The sequence below is a fragment of the Cimex lectularius genome, unplaced genomic scaffold (genome assembly GCF_000648675.2).
Source record: "Cimex lectularius strain Harlan isolate CLEC.00 unplaced genomic scaffold, Clec_2.1 scaffold247, whole genome shotgun sequence".
NCBI lineage: Eukaryota > Metazoa > Arthropoda > Insecta > Hemiptera > Cimicidae > Cimex > Cimex lectularius.
In genome coordinates, this window is record NW_019393016.1 from 681,658 (window position 1) to 695,640 (window position 13,983).

Sequence of the window (13,983 nt, forward strand, 5' to 3'; positions counted from 1 at the left end):
AATAAATTTGAAGTGATGTCGTCTATGAAAAACTTAAGTATGTCAATCTGTAAACATATTTAAAATTAGTTTACCCTGATGAAAATAGGTCCGTAAGCTTGGCAGGATCAACTGAATTTGTTTTTTCATCAAGACCACACCGTGATCGGGTGTATTCGTAAAAAAATCAATTTTAAAATTTTCCATCCAAATGTTTTTTAATGTAACATCCTAATTGGATACAATTTTCTAATTACGAACATGTAAATAATAAGGAGATTAAACAAGGTTGGAGTGTAGAATATGAAGGTAAGTAAATGCTCATGTACATCGTAATTAAAACTATAAATTATTTCAGGAATCAAGACAATTGGGACAGTATTTTTAGTGATTTATAGTCAAATTTACAATAATACAGCAATTGATTAATTTAAAAAATATATGTTCAACCTTTTACTTACCCTACAGATTATGACCATTTTAAAAATATTAGAAAAAATTTAAATGTTTTAACTTTTCGGAAATTAATTGGTAATTTTTGTGTAAAATGATACTAGTATCATGACCATCGAGGAAACTTTTTTTCATAATTGCTTGGCTGTTATTTAATCGTTCTTTATAAAGCTAAATAATTACTGATGTACTTCTCAACCCTTCGAAGACTATGACCCCTTCATCAGGAAACTATTCTTAATAATTAAAAAGGCTAAGAAAAATGGTATGAAACTTATGATTTAAAACATATCCGAGTTGAGAGTGAAACGAGAAGAGCAACCAGTCCATTATTTATTTATAACACATCTTCCATGTACAATGTTTGTATTTGCATATAATATAAAATTTTGGTAATAAATTTAACTGTCTTTGTTCACTGACTTTTGGCATGTAATCATTACGACCAGTACAACTACATAGACTGAATAATCCTTTTTCTCAGTTATTCTACTTCATTCAAACATCCAACTGTTAATTATATACTTGGGTATCAGCTGGAAGAAATTTTATTTGAAAAATATTTTTCCCATTAGAGAAAATTGCGGTTGTAAACTGTGGCAAATATGGCGGCGTAAACAATCGATCAGATCACCACATTAGCCCAAGTTAATTAAATAGTTGTTGGATTTTTCCGTTTTTAGTTTCTTTAATGATCTCATCTATTTGACGTTATTTGAAACATGATAATATATGTTAAATATTTATACAATCAAAGTTGGTATAGAGGTATTTCTAAGACCAATTTCAGAGAAAACACTCATCTCTTTAGTCTAGGTTTTGATGAATATATCCAATTAACCAAGACTTCATTGTTTTTATAAGTTGATGTGTATATATGTGTTGTACGTCTAGTGTTTGTAGTTGGTAAATGAGAGTCATTTATCATTCAAAAGCAGAGAGTCAGTAGCTGATCGAGTTGCTGAAATGGTTGCATGTTAAAAGAACGCGCGAAAGATTGGTAAAATTACAAATACGCATAGCGTCAGGGTTGACCTTAGCTCTATATCGATCCCTAAATTTCCCACATTATTATTTTTCTTATTATTTTACGGCTAAAGTATATGGACATCTATTTACGACATTGAAACCTCCTGTGAAAAAAAAAGCAATTAGGAATTATACCCGTTCAATCTATATCAGACATCCATCCTACATGATAGAACCAACAGACAGAAAGAATGGAGGAAGAGAAAAAAAAGGGTTGATTTTCGCTAGAAAGTTATGTTCAGTTATTTTTTATTTTTTTATTACATTTACTTAATAATGTACATTTAAACATACTTAATAAAAAATAAAGCACATAGCAATGGTTGCATAATACACCTGGCTAGTCCACAGTGGAGTGTGAGTGTCGGTGACCACATTTTGAACTGATGGACCACGTATCCACTTTTCTGAATCCTTCTATCTCTCGGTGGATTCCAACGAGTCGAAGCTTCGCCTCATTGTCAGTGAGGCACACATCGCTTTGGTTCCTGACGTTGTCCACCTTCTCTTTTTCCATTTTGTTGAGTAAATATTTTTATTTTTTCCATACAGTACCTTCTTTGGCTAGTATTCTGTGAATTCTATCACAATCAGGGGCTTTTTCGACCTCTTGACAGAACTTTCTCTAAAATTTTCTTCATTCTTACTTAATTATTGTACTGGAAAAGTGCTTTTTGTACCCATAGATGAGTTAGCTTAACTTGGTTAGAAATATAATAATAAAGTAAAAACTATGTACTTGTTTGCATATACAATATATTGAGTGTTATATATTAATAATAATATAATGTGTTTGTTGTGCGATCAACCAGCCTTCATACGATGTTGATCAACAACAATTCAACAACAATAATATAATGTAAAAGTACAATTGGCATTTTTTGACGTCCATTTACTGAAACATTAGGTAAAGATATAGTTCGAGAAATTGAACGTGATGGCAGAATCCTTCAAATTTATCATCCTGGACGATGGTGTCTTGTGTTCAGTTACCAAAAGTACATGGTTTGTCACAATCAAGTAAGTATGTCCCTTATTCCTGATTAAAATTGTTTTCTGTTAAAATGGTAAGAACAATTAACAGACCTACCTTTACAAGCCGTTTGCTTCTTGTAAATTTAAACAATCTTAAAACAATTCTTTTTTCTACTGCGTCGTGAAGTTAAAAATGTCACCTTCTCTATTTTTGTAATTTCATAGATATTAATTTCCTAGGTAAAAAGGAGTTTTGTCAATTCTGAGCTCTATGCTGCAGCTAATGTATTGAAAAAACAAAATTTATCAAAAAATTACATTTTAGGTAATTTATAATTGTTCTGTAAAACAAAATCGGTTTTATAGTCTTAATCTCAATACCAGGAATAAATACTAAATAAACTGAGTTGTTCAAGTTATTCTTTACCGTCTTCATCACTGCTGCCTTTACTAAAGATAATGACATCAGTGAAGTATCTTTACAATCCCTCCCACCAATTATGGCCAGTTAATTCGTAGAAATTAGCCGTAGAAAGATTTCTGGTGTAAGAAAGAAGCTAATGTTATGGTAAAAGTTTTCTCCAGTTCACCAAATACTCACTGTTCGAAACTTGTCTTATTTTAAATGGTCCTTTACGGATCTCATCGAGCTTGTTTCTGTTTAATCTGCTTTCCGCCTCGATATAACCAAGTCGCCAATATAAAACGTATGATTTGTTTTGTTCTTGTCAAATCTTTCTTTATCCACTTCGTGGTTGTTTACTGAACTTTCCATCGCTTCTCTACGGTCCATTTCTTCAGTTTATAAAACCAACGACTCTTTTATTGAATTATTTAGTGACCTTCTTCAACGTATATATGTCTGTACATTTGGTTAACTTCATCTTATGCCATTCAATCTAAGATTTGTTGTATAATAAGCCTGTTGTCACATTTTTGCATTTTCCTCTTACCTTTTTCTGCGATATCTGCACTTCTAGATGATGGATTTTAAAATACTTCTGTGTAATATGCATAAATATAGGTCATATGGCAATAGTTTTGAGCAGTTAGTTTATAAATGGTAATCAATTATGATAAAATATGAAAAAATCTTTTTGAAAAACAATATTCACACTATTATTTGGAGTTTAGAACCACAAAAGTACTATCATTTCTTCAGTTCATTGATGCAGTAACACGATCAAAGTGAATGAATGGTTTTTCTTTCTTTTGTAATATATTTTGTTTTGGTAGGTAGTGAATATTCTTGTCTTAAAATGATAAGTAGGATTTTTTTGACTGGGGCTTCCGATATCTAAGTCATTTCAGCCCCCAACTAAGTCTATTTTCTATTTACCCTTTCAAACACTACATTCATACAAATAAATACATCCATACAGTACGCTCATTCCGTTCGGTTGGTGGAATACTTGATATTCCTCCACCGACCTATACTCAAACTAATCTGGGTTGGGGTCGATGGAGTACTTTTACGCTCTCAAAGTACGAGGGGCGATGATGACGTTATACTTCTCCCTAACCCCTCGCCATTCACGCTAATAAATACATGCACTCAGACAAAACATATAGACACACAACACATAAGACATATTATATACAATAAAAAACCGCAATTTCCCCTAGAAAGCGGAACAGGGAACCTAGAAACCCGCTGCAGTGCTAAAGTACCATTTTCAAATTGGATGGCATGCCTACACGCTCCCTGTAGGGAGCCAAGGCGTGACATTTTTCCAGTATGTGGGACATATCGAGCAACCTTTCTCTGCATAAGATGCACCAGCGCGGGCTTTGGCCCAAGAGCAGGTGCCCGTGTCACAACCGGGAATAGGATATTACAAGCAATAAATATGTTTTAAGGTATTTATTCAATCAAATTTAGACAACATCTAATTTTTTTATTGACTTGATAAACAATTAAACCATGTGGGTGTTATCGACTTGAAAAATTTAAACAGAAGCTGAGATGGGTGATAGTATTGGTGGCCGCAGATAGGTGATCGTATCAAATGAGTATTTTTATCCTTGATGGACACCATGGTGTGAGGCGGTTTGTTAAAAACGGTTAAAAAATAGCGTGGAAGGAAATTCCAACAAATCTCCGCTTAAGGGACGAGAATATCCAGAAACGGCGTGTTCGTAGTCCCTCTTGAAAACGTAGGGCGATGGTTTGAAAAATTTGTCGTAATGGTTGACAGGATAATCGACTTCTCCTGCCTTGTAAGACTCTGGAACGAGTCCACTACGAAGTAATGGAACATCATCTACAGAGTACTGCTGGCCGAAGCCTACTCCTTCCGCAACGCGAACACTAAAAATAACAATGCCAATAATTAAAATTTTGAGTTTCTGTAAGGAATATTTATATTTGTTAAGGTATAAAACAAAAAATTTAGTTTCATGATAAATACCAACTGTATCAACAAAAACAAAAGTAATCAGATTTTTAAGATGTTTAACTTTTTCCTAATCATGTAAGGATGTCCTTTTCAGAAGGCGCGGCTGAATTTGTCTTGAACCAATTGCGTTACCCCCCTGAAAAAGTATTTAATATTTTTTAGAAGGATTAAAGGATTTTCATGCTGAAAACAATGGTGCTATCTGATTTTAAATTGGTAAAAAAATTCCAAAGTTATGGCAAATAGTTTGAAAAAACGCATTTCTTTTTTTTCGTTAATTCCATTATTTGCATTTTAACTAAATTAAACATTCATTGCCTTTATTGTTTTCATTCTTTCGTTGTTTGTCGAACTCACCTTAGAGAGCAAATCTTAATTCCTGGAAGTAAATGAACTTTTAGAATCGTACCTATTCGTTACATTCAAAAATCTATCCAAAATTATCAGAAGAGTACATTTTTCCGATCAACAGCTTCATTGATAGTGTTGGCAATGCGCGTCGTGCATCAAGTTGGACTTCCAGAAATTTCCTGACCGCTCCTCAGTAAACCACAAAACGATTATTCGTATTGCTCGCAATACGAAGAAATACGGATCAGTTCCTGTTCCATCACCAAGAAAACGTTCTTCCATTCATCCTATAGACTAGTAGCCAAGTTCACCTTTATTGGCATACTAAACCGTTGGAATTTTCGAAAGTGGGCAGAGAAAAATCCGAGAATTTCACACACAATTCTTTGAAGGTGAGACGTTCATTGAATCAGCACTTCCGGGATAGATGGATAGGACCTCATGACCCGGTCTGTTGGCCTCCACGGTCACCCGATTTAACTCCACTTGAGTATTTTCTATCCATTTAAAAAACAGTGTCAACGCCTATCATAACACAGTTGAAGAACTGCAGTAAAGGATACAAAATTGCTTCTTAATCCATCTCCCCTGACGCTATCGCTCTGAGCACTGGTTAAAAAGAGGAAATCGTTGCAACTTTACTCAAGGAGCCGAACATGAAATTTTCGTAAATAGTAAACGAAATGGCTTGTCATAAACTTTCTCATTTTTTGACCAACTTAAAATCAGATAGCACCATAGTTTTCAGCGTAAAAAATTCTTAAAAATGATGTTTCAGGATGCATAGTGTCATGTTTGAAATTTTGGTGTTAAACTGGGCCTAAGGTGCCCTAACGTTTCTAGAAAAAAGGTAGAAATTTGAAACTAGACTAAACAGTATTAAACGTGTATTTTTTGTTTTTTTATAGCATCATTGGTTCAAGAGAAATTCCACCGGGCCATCTACAAAGGATATCCTGTGTACTAATGATTTAATTATAGAGATATAAAATAAATTATAATACATTTTTTTGCCTATGAAAGTATATATACAAAGTGACTAACATCTAACCCGTAACTATTCGTATTATTACAATTTTTTAAGCTTGTTTTGCGTTATATAAACTGAATTTTAACCGTTACAAAAAAATACAATGTAAGCAATGTGTAAAGACAATATACTCGCCTGTAAGGTGCAGCTACTGCAGCGGCGATCAGGCAGAAGAATACCTTTAAAATTAAAAAGTAAACGCATTTTATATAAATAATAAGTTTCTCAGGTTGTGACTTACGATTGGGTTCATTGTCAGTTTCGAGTCAAAAACTGGAACTGACGAGTTTCCATCCATTAGAATCTTTTATACCAAATGTCTAATGGGTCGAGACCAGATATCAGTGGCTTTTCAACATCGTAACACGGAGTTTGCACCTTAGAAGAAATTGATTACAAAATTAGATTATAGAAATAAAATAATATAATTTCATCAATCACCACTTTATACTATACAATGTATCCTAAGCAATACATTAAATATAGAAAAAATAAGAAAGCTAATGAAAATAATTTGCAATTATTACTAAATTGTTGCACTAATTTCGCTGCAAGAAGATACCCGTACAGGAGAATACCACAAGTGGGCCAAAAGGTTTGGTACCATCACTTTATAATATTCTTTGACGTCCTCTTTAAAAGCATCAATAAATGCTATAGAAGTGGCAAATTTTGCACCACAATAGAGAAGAAGTAAAAACAAAGAAGGAACACAAAATTGTATGCAAGTAGCCATCGTTAAACCCATCAACTGAAGTACTCCAGGTAATTCAGGCCACGTTCGGTGGTAAGTATTCCCACGGTACGATCACTTGTTCGCCCCTTTATATGGCCAGATGAAACGAAGATCACACCTGTAAGGAAAGTAACCACACACAAACCACCTCCAATCTATGTAAATATTGTTAAACAATAAAAAATATATCATTTTCTGTGTTGCACACCCATGACTTGCTTCATCACCAAATATTGTAGAAATGACTTCAACATTAATGCCGAATAGAAGAGAGCTCTATTCATCAAATACTTCAACGAACACATAACTGACAACTTTTACCTACAAAAATACAGGGCATATAGAACAGACATTCGCAACATATATCAGGACCACTTTTGCCACACATTCACAACTCCCTGCCCAACCAGTACCATCCACGTCTATTCCTCCGCCCAAGTGACAGCGATTTCTCTATTTCTGGTACCATTTCAGTTCAGTTTATCAGCCAGGTAAGTAAACAGTTCATGAATAACTCCACCCATTTTTCTTTCTATCGTTGGCTCTGGATTCATCGATGGTGGTGACTATAACGCGAAAGACCCATGTTGGGTAATAGTAAGACAAATCGATCCAATTTCTTCCAATCAGAGAGAGAAATGAATTATAAAGGACATATTTATGACACCAATGACGAGTGAAAAAAATAATCATAGAATTTGACAAAGAGTTAATTTACTAATTACTGAGTTAACACAATATAAAATCAATTTTAGATCTTTTTTATCTTTTATAAAACTAATTAGTACTCGACTTAGAACTTACACTCTTAGAAGAAAATCATACGGAGGATTAATCTATGAATGATTTGAATTTTCCATTATCTTGTACAAACATATTTTGGAAATCGTTAAAACAAAGGTGATAAACTCGTGGTGAAGAAATTAAAAGCTCGCTGATATCAGGTTCCAACTCATTAGGCATTTGGTATAAAAGATTCTAAACGATGAAGAATCGTCAGTTCCAGTTCTTGGCTCNGAATACTCCATATCAATCGTCGCGGTGTTAAACAACACCCTTCCATTTCACAGTAATAAACTCCAACTTCATCGCAGAATAGCAGGCCGTTATTTGGAGCCAAGTGTTTATTCCGTCATTTTTTTACTATATTTGAAACAAAAACCAAAAGATAAAGTTTATTCCGCCGGACTAACATTTCAATTTTAAAGGTATTCTTCTGCCTGTTCGGCGCTGCAGTAGCTGTGCAATACAGGTGAATATATTTTGTTTGTACATTGGTTATATTATAATTGCATGTAACAGTTAAAATTCTGTTTGCAAAAAGTCCAGGAAGCTTAAAATTTGTGGTAATATACAAAATTGATTATATATTTTGCTAATTAAGTAATCGATATATTAAATTTTTGACAAAGTATATTCTTAATTTCTGTTTGGTAATTATGATCAGGATAAAATTTAATATAGTGTATCCTTTTGTTTTAATTTGTACAATTGATTTTTATAATGAAACTACAATTTTCTCTTTATTGCTTAACAAAGATAAGTATTCCTTACAAAAACATTTAAAAAAATTATTGAACTGTCAATTTTAGCGGTCATCACGTTGTGGAAGGAGTAGGATCCGGCCTGGAATACCCTGTCGCTGATGTTCCATTCCTTCGTAGTGGAGTCGTTCCTGAGACCTACAAGTCAGGAGACTTCGATTACACAGCATATGATCGCCCCTTTACCAAAAAGGCCTTCCCCCAGTTTTACTACCAACCGTACTACCAGGCTGGGTTCCGCAAGTCATACCCGCATGTCAACCCATTTTATCAAAACTTCGAAAGCTTCAATTATCCAGAATACCATGGTGTCCAACAAGGATACAAATACCCATTTGAGTTCTACCAGACCAGCCGCCACTCCTATTCCTACCCTAAAGGCCACCAGTACACTCCTTTCCCTGCAGGACAACAATACTACCCCTATCCTACTGGTCAACACTACTTCCCCTACCCTACCGGTCAGCAGTACTACCCCTACCAGTACTACCCCTACGCAGCATCCGTCTAATTTTTGTAAGCTGTAAACATCCACATGGTTTAGTACTTCAAAAATCCAATGAAAAATTTTGTATTTTTCACAATTTGTCTAAATTTGCTTGAATAAATGCAGTAAACACATGCACATTGTTTGTAATATACCCAATTTATTGTATCTCGGATTGACCACTATCAAATAGACCCAAAATCATAAATATGTATACAGGCAGCGTATTTGAAGACTCACCAGCGCACCGCAGACTACATGGAGTCGGTGTGCTCTATACTCCTTTAACCCTGGTATCCCTTAATCACCCAATAAAAACATAAAGGTCAGGACAATCCTCAGAGTACGAGATGTCTTCGGTCGGGTTGGAACCCGTCTGGATTCTAAGTAATAACTTTCTTTTGCTCCCCTGATGTCACAAACTCATTTCCAGAATACTCCATATCAGTCGTCGCGGTGTTAAACAACACCCTTCCATTTCACAGTAATAAACTCCAACTTCATCGCAGAATAGCAGGCCGTTATTTGGAGCCAAGTGTTTATTCCATCCTTTTTTACTATATTTGAAACAAAAACCAAAAGATAAAGTTTATTCCGCTGGGCGTTGCGAAACTTGGGTTGCGGGGATGCGTCGTAAGGTCTTTCGGTCGCTTAAACAAGCCAGCCTAGCTTTTGGCTAAAAAGCCGAACTAAATTTTATTTTATTTTTATTAAAGGGTCGAAACAGACCTTTCTGCTGAGCATCTAGGCCACACTGAACGAGACGATACAACTTGTTCAGATTTTAACTTTTTATTATGTTCGCAGAGAGCGAGAGAAATTCACATTTTTTCCTCCATGCGTTTATACGGCACACCTCACGACTTCGGAAATACTTATATTGAACTTCTAGGGTATCAAACATTATTTTATATACATTGTGTACAGGAGATATCTAAGTTTTCTTAAATTCTTTTATACCACATTGAATGAACCACAGGGGGTATATCTCTAGCTACCCTCGATCAGCACTATTCCTGGCCTTCGGGACGGCTTACGTATTGCTAATAGATCTGTAGAATTAGAGAGAAAAATGGTTGTATATTGGAAATGGTTCCCATAATAATTCTCACTTTTTATTTCCTCTCTTCTTATTGGAGAGAGAAACTTTTCTACACCCTAAAAGCACCTATCACTAATTCTCAATCTTCTATGTAGATAGCAAAACAAAACAGCAAAAAAAAATTAATACGTTAATTGCATTGGAAAACCTAATAATTAATGACATGCTTCGATAATTTAACTGTATAGCAAAAGGCATTAAAGACCAGGAATGATATTGTTTCTGGAAAATCTAATATCCAGTATAACTGTATGAACTTATATATTTGATCAAAAATGCATAGGAATATTTATAATTTATACTTACTCTGTAAATTGTAATTAAATTATGCGATATGTTCTTGTTAATTGGATAAAACAAAATAGAAAATACAAACCAAAAAACAAACAAATGGTAATTTTCATTTTTAATAACTGATTTGCTTAACAATAGTAAACATGAAGACTATTCATTTTGTAAATAAACACCTTTTCTCCATTTTTTCCAATTGAATACTCTTTAACCATGGAAATACATAATTTTGAACCAGAAGTTGGCAATATTATTAGTTTTAGATAACAGAGGATTGTGTCCAATAAACAAAACTATGGTATTAAAACATTTTATTTTGTTATTTTCCAAAATCCCTTAATTAAATTTTCGTTCAGTAAAAAACTTGCTAGCTGCTCAATTCTATTATTGTACCAATTCTTGGATGTTAATTGAAAAAGATCTTCAGCACTACACTTACATATAATATATTATGAATGCATATGTATATTACACAAACTATGTAGGCATTGATTAAAATCATTCTACAAGCTGATATCGTAGAAAAAGAGAAGAAAAGAAAGAGAAAAATAAAATGAGACTTTAATACAATTTTAGATTGAATTGCCTTATAAACTTGATTAAGTTAACCAGTGATAGCAAAATACAAACACTGAAGAAGATAATTCAATTATACAATATTATAGTCGTCGCTTTCATAAACGGAAAAAGAGAAAATGATACTCAACACGTGACGAACATACTAATACAAAATAGTTTAATTTTTGCGTTGCTTTGTTAAAGTTAATCCTCCTCCCACCAGGTTAGAAAGTATCGCAACCCAGCATATTTTTCTTTCAATTACAATTCCTCTTTTCTCAAGGATATTGATGCTTTAGGTAACCTACGTAATAGTCCTTTATCAAATTAGTGAGAAACTTAACACTCTTTTCATGAAAATATGAGAGAAATGAAAGGATATGAAACCTGGTTTTATGTAATTTTAATGTTTATTCACTTTGGTAATTTTTTCAATTTCCTTCAATCAAAACTTCCGTTGTAAAACATTATAACTTAGACAAACTTTATTCTCGATACGTAATAAATATTAAACAATTTAAATGAATTACACATTTTATCTAAGAAACAGACCTTTCTGCTGAGCATCTAGGCCACACTGAACGAGACGATACATTGCATGGAACAGTTCTGATTTTAACATTTTTTTCTGTTCGCAGAGAGAGAAATTCACATTTTTTCCTCCATGCGTTTATACGGCACACCTCACGACTTCGGAAATACTTATATTGAACTTCTAGGGTATCAAACATTATTTTATATACATTATATACAGGGGGGTGTCTAATTTTCCTTAAATTCTTTCATACCACATGTATGAACCACTGGGGGTGTATCCCTAGCTACCCTCTGTACTATTCTTGGTCTTCGGTACGGCTTCCGTATTGCTGGAATTAGAGACGAAAATGGTTGTATGTTGGAAATGTTTTTTCCCATAATAATTCTTACTTTTTATTTCCTCTCTTCTTATTGAAGGGACAAACTTCGACCCTCACTGAGCATTTCAGACTTTTTAATAACCAACAAGAATTCATGCACGAAGATATCGACACAAGAAACACAACAAAGTAAATTATTGAATGGCTTTTCAACATCGTAACACGAGTTTACACCTTAGATGAAATTAATTACAAAATTATATTATAGAAAATGAAATAAAATAATATAATTTCATCAATCACCACTTTATACTATACAATGTATCCTAAGCAATACATTAAATATAGAAAAAATAAGAAAGCTAATGAAAATAATTTGCAATTGTTACTAAATTGTTGCACTAATTTTACTGCAGGCGATACCCGTACAGGAGAATACCACAAGTGGGCCAAAAGGATGACATTGGTACCTTCACTTCAGAATATTCTTCGACGTCCTCTTTAAAAGCATCAAAAAATTCTATAGAAGTCGCAAATTTTGCACCACAAAAGAGAAGAAGTAAAAACAAAGAAGCAACTCAAAATAGTATCACACCTGCAAGGAAAGTAACCACACACAAACCACCTCCAATCTATGTAAATATTGTTAAACAATAAAAAATATATAATTTTCTGTGTTGCATACCCATGACTCTTAAGAATTGAAAAATTCAACATTAATGCCGAAATAGAAGAGAGCTCTATTCATCAAATACTTCAACGAACACATAACTGACAACTTTTACCTACAAAAATACAGGGCATATAGAACAGACATTCGCAACATATATCAGGACCACTTTTGCCACACATTCACAACTCCCTGCCCAACCAGTACCATCCACGTCTATTCCTCCGCCCAAGTGACAGCGTTTTCTCTATTGTTGGTAGCATTTGGGTTTAGTTTATCAGCCACGTAACTAAACAGTTCATGAATCACTCCACCCATTTTTCTTTCTATCTTGGCTCTGGATTCATCGGTGGTGGTGACTATAACGCGAAACACTCATATTAGGTAATAGTAAAACAAATCCATCCAATTTCTCCTTTCTATCCTCATTTCAACCAACCGACTGGCACACAACCACTAGAAAAAGACCTGAAATAGTTTGAATTTTTTATTTGATCCATTGTAAGATTTCTTTATAGTGGCACCCAGTTGAAAGTTNCCAGCCGCCACTCCTATTCCTACCCTAAAGGCCACCAGTACACTCCTTTCCCTGCAGGACAACAATACTACCCCTATCCTACTGGTCAACACTACTTCCCCTACCCTACCGGTCAGCAGTACTACCCCTACCAGTACTACCCCTACGCAGCATCCGTCTAATTTTTGTAAGCTGTAAACATCCACATGGTTTAGTACTTCAAAAATCCAATGAAAAATTTTGTATTTTTCACAATTTGTCTAAATTTGCTTGAATAAATGCAGTAAACACATGTATATTGTTTGTAATACAATACCCTATTTATTATATCGCAGACTACGTGCGGTCGGTGTGCTATACACTCCTTTGTCACTATTATCCCATAATCACCCAATAAAAACATAGATGTCTGGACAAATTCAGTCCGCAGAGTATGAGGTACCTTCGGTCGGGGTTGCACCCGTCTCGATTCTAAGTAATAACTTTCTTTTGCTACCCAGATGTCACAAACTCATTTCCAGAATACTCCATATCAGTCGTCGCGGTGTTAAACAACAGCCCTCTATTTCGCGGAAATAAACTCCATTCTTTTCTATTAATTCCCACAGACACAACCCAAAACTATATACATTTAAAAATCCCTAAAGACCTGAGGTACCAGGGCAGAGCTCTGTTCTTGTCATATTGTGTCTTCAGCTCGTTCTCCGTGAACCAATGTCCAGAGACCAACTTCATCGCAGAATAGCAGGGCGTTGTTTTGAGCCAAGTGTTTATTCCATCCTTTTTTACTATATTTGAAACAAAAACGAAAAGATAAAGTTTATTCCGCTGGGCGTTGCGAAACTTGGGTTGCGGGGATGCGTCGTAAGGTCTTTCGGTCGCTTAAACAAGCCAGCCTAGCTTTTGGCAAAAAAACCGAACTAAATTTTATTTTATTTTATTTATTAAAGGGTCGAAACAGACCTTTCTGCTGAGCATCTAGGCCACACTGAACGAGACGATACA

The 13,983-nt window shown here is 34.4% G+C and overlaps 1 protein-coding gene and 1 long non-coding RNA gene across 2 annotated transcripts; one reads left to right on the plus strand and one right to left on the minus strand.

The window, feature by feature from the left end:
- Positions 1-4,317: 4,317 nt before the first annotated feature.
- Positions 4,318-6,518, minus strand: LOC106668983. The gene is made up of 3 exons (XM_014398210.2): positions 6,458-6,518; positions 6,352-6,395; positions 4,318-4,747 (listed from the first exon to the last, which is right to left on the minus strand). The coding sequence occupies exons 1-3, from the start codon at positions 6,512-6,514 to the stop codon at positions 4,492-4,494; spliced, it is 357 nt and encodes a 118-aa protein (XP_014253696.2). The 5' UTR covers positions 6,515-6,518; the 3' UTR covers positions 4,318-4,491.
- Positions 6,519-8,141: 1,623 nt separating this feature from the next.
- LOC106669025 lies at positions 8,142-9,119 on the plus strand. Its single transcript, XR_001340856.1, has 2 exons — positions 8,142-8,204; positions 8,545-9,119. It is a non-coding gene; the product is annotated as an uncharacterized LOC106669025 (long non-coding RNA).
- The last annotated feature ends 4,864 nt before the right edge of the window (positions 9,120-13,983 follow it).

Excerpts from the sequence above, each read along its gene's own strand:
- LOC106668983 (XM_014398210.2), bottom strand. The coding sequence starts at position 6,514 with ATGGATGGAAACTCGTCAGTTCCAGTTTTTGACTCGAAACTGACAATG. Across the intron at positions 6,396-6,457 it reads AACTGACAATGAACCCAATC|GTATTCTTCTGCCTGATCGC; the intron begins GTAAGTCACAAC and ends TTAATTTTAAAG. Across the intron at positions 4,748-6,351 it reads GCAGTAGCTGCACCTTACAG|TGTTCGCGTTGCGGAAGGAG; the intron begins GCGAGTATATTG and ends TGTTATTTTTAG.